The 9,127-nt window shown below is 54.6% G+C and overlaps 1 protein-coding gene across 1 annotated transcript; it reads left to right on the top strand.

The window, feature by feature from the left end:
* The first annotated feature begins 6,752 nt into the window (after positions 1-6,752).
* Positions 6,753-7,955, top strand: CXXC4 (CXXC finger protein 4). Its single transcript, XM_054383238.1, has one exon. It carries the CDS (start codon positions 6,756-6,758, stop codon positions 7,953-7,955), a length of 1,200 nt encoding a protein of 399 aa, XP_054239213.1. The 5' UTR covers positions 6,753-6,755.
* The last annotated feature ends 1,172 nt before the right edge of the window (positions 7,956-9,127 follow it).

Genomic DNA, 9,127 nt, shown 5'->3' with positions numbered 1-9,127 from the left:
TCCTGTACTGATGCAAGAATTCCGCAGTAGCTGGTAAGCATCAAGGCATCCACTTTTGGTGAGGAGCTGGGATGGGTGGCATGACTTGATGACATCTTGGACTTCGTGATCCTGGAGGTATATTCCAACCCTAATGATGCTATGTGTGGAAAGCAGTGGGGACAGACATGAGGGCAGTGTTCAGGAAATGACTGGCCACAGCCATGAGAAGGAGGAGTGGTACATATATGCCAGCAGTCAGACTTCTACAGAGGAAGGAAAGAAGGTGCCTTGCATTGCTGGAAGCCACACAGATGAACCATAGCTCAGAGGGACTGGGTTCAGTATCATGTCAGTGCAAACAAACAGCTTTTAAGGTTAAACTGGAGCCTAGGTCCCAGAGAGTCCATGGAATCTGTAGCACAAAGGAAGTTTAAGAGTTATGAGGGATTCCAGACAACAGGGTTCAGCTGTGCTGTTGCTGGTGTGGATGGTGTACAAGACATTTCCATACGTTTCCATGCGTTTCTTATGCCAATGGAATAATAAAGAAATTGGTTTGGGAATTTCAAGAAATCTCGTGCATCTCTTCTTTGGTTTACCCCCTGTTCCCAGAAGGGGAAGACTGTACATTCAGAGTGCCCACAAGACTGGTGCTAGAAGAAAGGCTGTGCCAGAAATGTGTTTCTTCTTGAGGATAGAAAACAGGTATACCACCATTTCCATTTTCATCAAGGGGTGAGGAACAGAGCTGAGGGCAGGTAAAGGGCAGGTCCTGAATGAAAACCTACCCTCTCCCAAAGAGAAAGTGAGAGGAGCAGAGGCAGCTGCTTTTCCAGATACTAACTGCAGTTCTTCTCTAGCAGAGGCCCACACTCTAAGGGCAGTGTGTTTGGGACGTGCTGAAAGCTGGAGTCACAGTGCCTTCTGTCAGGAACATTTTAGAGCTCTTGGCTCAAGCAGAAGGAAACCCAAATGCTGAGCTGAGCAAGAGTCCTGATGGTGGATCTTTGGACTTTTGGAGCCCTAGGAAAACAGCACAGGAAAAGAAAGAGTAGTCATATGAGAAAAAGGGACCCAGCTAGCAGTCTGAAATGAACTCCTGCATACCCCAAGGGTCTGCTTCACCTCTAATTCTGGTGCAATGCTTATACTACTGAGGGATCAGGGTAGGTTTACAACAACAGCCTTGCAGATATATACTAGAGCCAGTCAGGGAACGAACAAGATTGGAAAGTCAATTTCAGTTTGTTTCCTTTTTTTTTTTTTGCAACTTTCTTTCAGAACAACCTTAATATTTACAAAGGTAGGGCGGCTCCCACTTTTCCCGTGTTGCAAAATACTGCTCTCACTGCATTCCTGCTAAAAATGAAACAGAAATGTTTTCTGGACAAAAAACAGAGCCTGTGATTTTTAACTTTCTGTCCCTCCTACCAAAGCACAGATTATGGTGAAAAGGACAATCTGGAGTTGTATTCTTATACTCGTCCTGACAAAGTTGTAGCTGTAAGGTTGGCTAACTCACCAATAAACACCTGCATGTTTTCCACTCTTCCAGTCCTCATCAGCTCCCAGGCTCAGGGCAGACTGCGAGATAAAAAAAAGACACATCTGAAAATAAAAACACCTTTCCTGAGCAGAAGGTTTCAGAGAAAACCCATCTGAATTGGATTCCACACTTCTTCCCTGACACCAGAGAAGTGTACAAGTTTTCCAGGCTGAAGCACAAAAGTTATATATAGTGCTGCAATTTAATTCACATGACAATTAAAAATATATATTAAATAGTCTTTCTTATACATGAGCCAAGATTACCAGTTTTCCCCTTTTCCTCTTTTAGGTTATTAAAAATGTAACTCCTTCAAGAGTAATAAATTAAGTTGGGAAGGATTGCTTAAGTGAGACCCAGGTTGTGATTAAAGGAAGTTTGGAGTTCAGAAGTCTGTGTTTGAAAAACATCCTCAGTGTTTGGAGGATCGCATATGGCTTTTGACAACTAATTTGGGAGAAAAGTGGTAGGGAATGAACCTCAACAGGAAAAGCGCTTGTTTTTGTCACTTTGTGACACTACCGAAACATCGTTTCCCCTCATTTGTATTTTTCCCCATAAGTTCATATTAAAATGTATCAAAACAGAAAAGACTTTGAAAAAGGCAGCAGAACTGTCAGCAGGGCTGACACTAGCTAGTTGGGAGGTTACGCTTTATTATGTAAATACACGTTTGGGGGGTGTTTTAAAATGCGTATCGTGTGGTTAGAGGTAGGTTATTAGCCTGAAAAACTGTACTGGTTCCAAATAAAGCATCCCAATCCATAATGTAAATGCCAGTGGTGTGACTTCTTGGAGTTCAGCAAGTTCCCTGATCAACTGTAACTGTCCTGTGTTGGTCAGTCTTAATTGTTTGAGTATTAGCCATGAGGCCACTGGTCCTTGCCAAATCCACCCCTTCTTACTGTTCGTGGGAAGAAGTTCCTGCAACGCTTTCTTGCAGGTAATTCCTTGGTTTTGAGTGTCTGGGTCTTGAATTGAGATTGGAGCAGAAGAAAATAAAACTTTGGTATGAGAACAAAGCCTTCATTTACTCACACATAACGCCAATGAAATGGTATGACTTTCACTTATTTTTCTGTAATTTACAAATGGCTAAAATTATTTCTGTGACAGAGGCATCCATTTCTTAACTGCTTATTGCCCGTGCTGGCTGCTCCAGGCTGCAGTAACATCCACGTAATTGCCAGCAGTGCTTGACCTGAAGGTACCAAGAGAAGCTGGATGAAGAACTTGTTATGCCTAATGTGTTCACTGAGCGCAGGCCCTTTTCTGTGCTTGCTAGAGCTCCGGGAAGGTTTTGGGTGGCTTTTTTCTACACTTAGTGGTTGAAATTTTTTAAGGCGCTGCTGTGTGTTTGCTTGCAGTGCCTGTGTGGCAGTGGCTTGCTGAGAGATGCATTTTGAATGTTGGTGGTGATTCAAGTGCGGGGTGTATGTGGCCTGCACTGACAGGTGCCCTGCACCTCCTGGTCTCTGGCACCAGTATCCACGCAGGCAAAGGGCAAATGTTCAGAAACTGCTTCCAGCAGCTGCTGAGACACTCCATTTCACCTAAAAATGTCTCAAACCTGCAGCACCTCTCACACCTGCAAAAATAATATTGCGGGGTGGGTGTCATTTAGGGACACACAAAGGAGTAAACGGGAAGGGAACTGCTGCGCGGCCGTGCACTGAACTGCTCCCGCTCTAGCCTGCCGGCGGCTGCCGCCGCTGCCGGGTAGAGAAAGGGGGGGGGGAGGGTGGGAAGCGGGGGGAACCCCGCCAACTTCCCGAGCCACAAACTTTCCCGGCAGTTGCCGCCCGCCTGCGGAGAGGGTGAGCGGACGGCACGGTGGGACGCGCCCTCCCCTCCCTCCCCTCTGCGGCGCAGCGCGGCCCCGCCTCCGCCGGCAGTCCCGCACCGGGCGGCCGCCGGCCGCAGCGCCCCGCTGCGCCGGGCAGAGCCGCGCCGGGGGAAGGGGTGGTGGCGGCGGTGGCGGCACCCCAGCGCTAAGCCGCGGCCGTGGCCCGTGCGCGCCTCTCGGCGGCGGCCCCGGCACCGGCGGGTGTCCGCATCCCTGCGTCCTCCCGCCGCGCTCCCTCACCTCGGCCACGATCGCCCCGCCGCCGCCTCCTGCCCGCCCTCACCCTCCCCTCCCCCGCACCGCCACACGCACACACACACACACACGCACTCCCGGCGTTGTGTACGAGGGCGGGCGCCGGGAGACGGGCGGCGAGCAGCGCGGCGGCGGCGGAGACCACCGCGCACACGCACACACACACACACACACACACACACATACTCCCTCTGTGCCTGCTCCTTCCTCGCCCCCCGCCGCCTCCCCTGCTCCCCCCCTTCCTCCTCCTCCTCCTCCTTTCTCTGCGACGAGCGAGAGAGGGAGAGGGGGGAAAAAAGCCACTTACAGGTATTTGTTTAGTGGATCGGCGGCTTCAGCTATCCCCCCCGCCCCCCCAGCCTCCCCGCCGCCCCTCGCAGTTTGTTTACAAGTATCAAAGTTGTAATTGAGGAGCTGCCAAGGCACATCTGGATATTTTTTCTTCTTCTTCTTCTTCTTGTTCTTTGTGTTAGGGACTGATGTGCAACTAATTAAAGGCAGACAGGCTGGTAGCGTCTGCACGCTCAAGCCCCCCCAAATAAAGAGCCTGGTAAGTGACTGGTTTGCTTTTCTCCCCCTTTACTTTCCCCCCTTCTCCGTCGTGAGTTATTTTTTTTTTCCTGGGGGGTGTGGATGTTCGTTTTTTTTTTTCTCCCTATTTTTGTTGTTGGGGGTTGTTCGTGGCTTTTTTGGGGTTGTTTTTGTTTTTTTTTTCTTGTCCTCTGGGAACGTAAAAGTAGATTAATGCTAGACTTGAGCAATAAAAGGGGCCGCTATATTAATTTATTAATTAATCTGCACGCGCCCCTCCTCCTGAATGTTAAATATGACCTTTGATCTCTGTCTTTGGCAGAGCAGACATGCAATATTGAACATGTACGGTCACATTCAGCTTCAGCAGGGACAGAATCGCGAAGCAAATTCTATTTATTTCATTCGTGGAAATGAGGGCGATAGTTAAGGCGACGGGGTGGGGGGAATGTGGGGTGTGAAAAATCAATAACTGCGTCTCGGGTACCCTTTTCATGCTTCGGAGATGCATCGATTAAACAATAATGACCCGGTTGGTGGGCACCATCATTTTCTCTCTGCTGGTGGCAATAAACCCCGAGAGGGGGCTGCGGGGAGAGAGGAGGTAGCCAGCGAGGGAAGCTTTTGTGGAGAGAAGCCACTTCAATGCTGGGGGGGGAATAGGGCACAAAATTGCGTATGTTACTTGACTTCTGGAATAAAAGGCTGAACGCTAACGTTTTCTTCCTCACCAGATGCGTGGCTTTCCTACACATGGCTGGCAAAACTAGTTTTATTGAGTAGTTGTTATCGAGGATAGGCGACTAGGTTTTCCTTTCTGGAAACCAGCAGAGGGTTTGGAATTTTTTTTTTTTTTTTAATTCTGTATGCAAATCCTTCGCATCCCCCCACAAGACGACGCTTAGCCCAGAGCTTTCCGCGGTAGCCTTTGTATTGCCACCAGACCTCTGAAGGCAGATGGAGCCTGGTTTTTTCCCTGACGTGGAAACACGGAGGTGGCTCCTGCGGGTTTGGGGTCGATTTTTTTACGAAGGAAAGCCGCCCGCCAGCCCCTAACGCGGCCGAGGGTGAGGTTTCTGCTGTAGACTTACGCTCCCTTCATCTGTATTTGTTTACAATAAAGCCCGCTTTTTAGTGTACGACGTCGGGAGAGGACGAGGTTTTTGCACTCGGTAGGTTGGGTTGCAAACGGTTCATTAATCTAATTATGATGGTAATTACGGTAATTGATAACCATTTTGAACTAAACATACCGGAGTCTGGAAACTAGACGTAGCCCCACGAGTGTCTCCCAAGTGAACGTTCCTGATCTATAGCCCCGCATCAGCAAAGATGCTGGAAATATCTAAACTATTCAGGTAGAGCATCTGGAAAACAAAGAGGCAGTGTTCATAAACTGAGGGCTTTTAAAGTTATGTTTATGTTTTGCTTTAGTTCGCGTAGGCTGCCATCATGTACCTTCCTCATTGCCATAAACTAAAATACCCTGCTTTCACCTCCGGAGGCGGGGGGGGGGGGGTGGGGCGGGGGGGGGAATAAATCGAGCACAGCGTTCTTACCCCCTCCTAAACTTTCCTCCCCCCGAATCAGAAAGCCATCTTTCCCCGCCGAGGGCTAGTTCAGCAGGTACGGCGATGTGCCCTCCCGGCTTCTGTCTCCTGCGAAGCCCTCCCTGCCCCGGCAGCGCCCGACGAGGGGTTGTCCTCGGGTCGGTGTCTGTGTGTGTTCGTTTTCCCCCCGCCCCGCAGCCCTCCCTGCGCAGCGGTGGCGGGGAATCCTCCCGAGAGGTTGGGATAAATACTCCGTCTTTAGTACAGCTGCAGGCGCCGGGATCACAAGCTGTGAAATTGCCTGCCTGAAGTATTTTATATTTTTTTTTCTAACCTAGCCCCGTTTTTCTCTGCGGCCCGAAGGTAGCCCACCTCCTCCCCCAAGCCGCGGCAGGGGGGTCCGAGGGGGCCAGTGCCGGCGCGACGAGCGCCCGGCGGAGCCAGCTGTGCCGGCAGGCAGCTAATGACCGCCGGGCGCAGAATGACACCGTGGCAGCTGGCGGCTCCCCCCACCCTAGCCTCCCTTTCTTTTTGATTTAATTAATTTTATTTTGTTTCCCCCTTTTCAACCCCCTTGCTTTTTCATTTTCTCCGCTGAAGATGGTAGGTGGGCAGCTCCCGGTCTGCTTGCCCAGTATCCCCAACCCTCGCCGCGGTGCCACTGATTTGTCCCGGGAATGGTTTTGCTCTGCCTGGGCTGCCCCCACCTCGCCCTCCCGCCCCCCCCCCCCCCCCGCTGTGTGTCTGTGTGTCCCTTTCGGCCCACCTGGGATGGCTGTTGGTGGCGATTAGAGCCCCCCCCCCGCCCCCTCCAGCGCGCGCACCCCCTCGGAAATGACTTTCTGTGTTTCAGCTGCGGCAGCTCCCGTGAGAATGCAGAAGGAGAGGCTGCCCGGCCAGACATCGACCGCGGGAATGCGCCCGGAGGAGGAGGAAGAGGAGGATTAAAAGACCCCCCCACCCCAGCCCTGTCCCTCTTCCCCAGACCCCCCAACCCCCCCTCCCGCCCCGTCCTTCCCCGGTCGTATCCCCCTCCTCGGCCATCATGAACACCAACGTGTGCGTGGAGAGCGGCCCAAACCCCGAGGCGCCGGGGCTGCCCAAGGACAGCCACCTGCCCGAGGGAGCCCTCAACAGCCTTGTGGATTACAACTCGGAGATGGAGAGGTACCGCTCGTTCGCCACCTTCTACAAGACCAACGGTGGTGCGTTCCCGCAGGCGGCCAAGATCGCGCGTATCACCACCCCCATCTTCCCCAGCGCCGCCGCCGCCGCAGCCGCCCGCATCGGCATGTCCCCCTGGAACTGCGACACCGCCACGGCCGCCGCTGCCACCGCCATGCTCTGGGGCAGCAGCAGCGGCGGCGGCGGCGGCGGCGGCGCGGCGGGCGGCGCGAGGAAGCCCTCCTCCGCCGCCGCCGCCTCCGCCTCCGCGGCCGCCGCCTCCTCGCTGCACGCCGGCAGGGGCGGCATGCACCACCGGAGCGACTCGCAGCGGCTGGGGAAGCCCGGCTGCCCGCCGGCCGAGCAGCCCGCCCTGCCCATGGCCAACGGCAACTTTCTCTCCACCCTCTCCCCCGAGCACTGCCGGCCGCTGGCCGGCGAGTGCATGAACAAGCTCAAGTGCGGCGCCGCCGAAGCCGAGATCATGAACCTCCCCGAGCGCGTCGGCACCTTCTCGGCCATCCCAGCGCTGGGCGGCCTCTCCCTGCCCCCCGGGGTCATCGTCATGACCGCCCTGCATTCCCCCGCCGCGGCCTCGGCCGCCGTCACAGACAGCGCCTTCCAGATCGCCAACCTGGCGGACTGCCCGCAGAGCCACGCCTCGGCCTCGCCCGCCTCCGCCCTGGGCGCCGCCGCTGGCGCGGGGGGCGGCGGAGGCGGCGGCGGCGGCGGCGGAGGGGGGGTCGGCGGCACCGGCGGCAGCGGGGCCGGGGCCGGGGCGGGCAATCCCGCCAAGAAGAAGCGGAAACGCTGCGGGGTGTGCGTGCCCTGCAAGCGGCTCATCAACTGTGGAGTCTGCAGCAGTTGCAGGAACCGCAAAACGGGACACCAGATCTGCAAATTTAGGAAATGTGAAGAGCTTAAGAAAAAACCGGGCACTTCGCTAGAGGTCAGAGGAGATGATTTCTTTTTCCCCAGCCTCCCGCCGTCCCTCCTCAACCCCCTGCCTCCCCCCCTCCAGTGCTTCTTGTCTAGCTTCAAGATGCAGCATCCCTTTTCCGAGGCCTCCTTCAGGCTCTGAAGGTGCCCCCATACCGCGGGCGCACTCCCCCACCCCCACCTCCCAGGCTCCCTCCCCGAACCTCCGCGGCGCTGCTCCGCCGCCGCTTGCCCGCCCCTCTCCGCCCCGCAGGGAAGAGAAACGCCGCCCCCCGCGGCACCGAGCTGGGCCCTGGCCACGGTCGCCGGCCCCCGCCGAGGAGGGACGGAGCGGAGCGAGAGCCGCCCCTGCGGGCGCCCCTGCCGCGGGCCGCTGCGCCTGGCGTTGTCCGACCCGGGGCCCGGGTGGGGAGCAGCGGCCCCCGCCCCACCAGCTCCTGGCCGTTCCGAGACGCCACTCGCCTGTTGTTACCTGCTATGCTGTTTCTGTCGGACTGCTACTGGCTGTCTCTGGGTCCTTTTTCCTTATTCTTTCTTTCTAACGGCGATCATGGCGGTGCGGGTCGGTGTGTAAGGGACGGGGAGGTGGGAAAGGGAAAGTTTTAGCTGGACGCCTAGCCCCCGCCGTCGGAAGTTGGGGAAAAGTAATGTCGAGTTCATCTCCAGGTTGGCAGGTAGCACTTTGTCCAAGACAGACAGCTGGCCGCAGAGCCCGGTGGTCGGTGAGATGTGCCCAAGTAATCTCTTTGGCAATATTTTTACAAGATAACCCACTCACGGTGTTCGAAACACAATGGAAAATAGCACAGGTATGACTGACCTCTGACTGCACTGTTCATTTTTAGGACGTGTCCTCAGACCTGGCAATGTGTTGCCTTTCCCAAAGCTGTAAGGACGGGTGTTCGGGTTTGCTAGAGGTAAAAGAGACAGGCAGACCCCATGCCGCAGGCATTTCAGTTAGTGCATTGGGTACGACAGACAGTGGGCACCAAAATACACACCAGGAGGAAGGCACCTGGTACCGGTAGGCCAAGGAAACAAGTGAGAGGAAAGACTAGTAATCATTCTCAGTCCCTTGTCGTTATTAAAATTGTGTGGCTGGTTAGGTGTACACATCAGATGCATCTGAAGCTGTTGAGGTTGATGAATTTAGTACAGAGGAGCAGTGTGTGCTGGGTGGCATCAAGAGTTGTAGTCACAGAAATTAGCAAGTAAGTGATAAATAGCAACTTCCCTCTGTGTGTGTGTGTGCAGAGCAGTTTTATACCCTTACTCATAGCTTGCAGGAGTTCTCTCCAAGAAGAGGTGGGATGA

Source organism: Indicator indicator, chromosome 8 (assembly GCF_027791375.1).
Source record: "Indicator indicator isolate 239-I01 chromosome 8, UM_Iind_1.1, whole genome shotgun sequence".
Lineage (NCBI taxonomy): Eukaryota > Metazoa > Chordata > Aves > Piciformes > Indicatoridae > Indicator > Indicator indicator.
The sequence above is the reverse complement of the archived record's forward strand: the minus strand, read 5'-3'. Positions and strand labels throughout refer to the sequence as shown.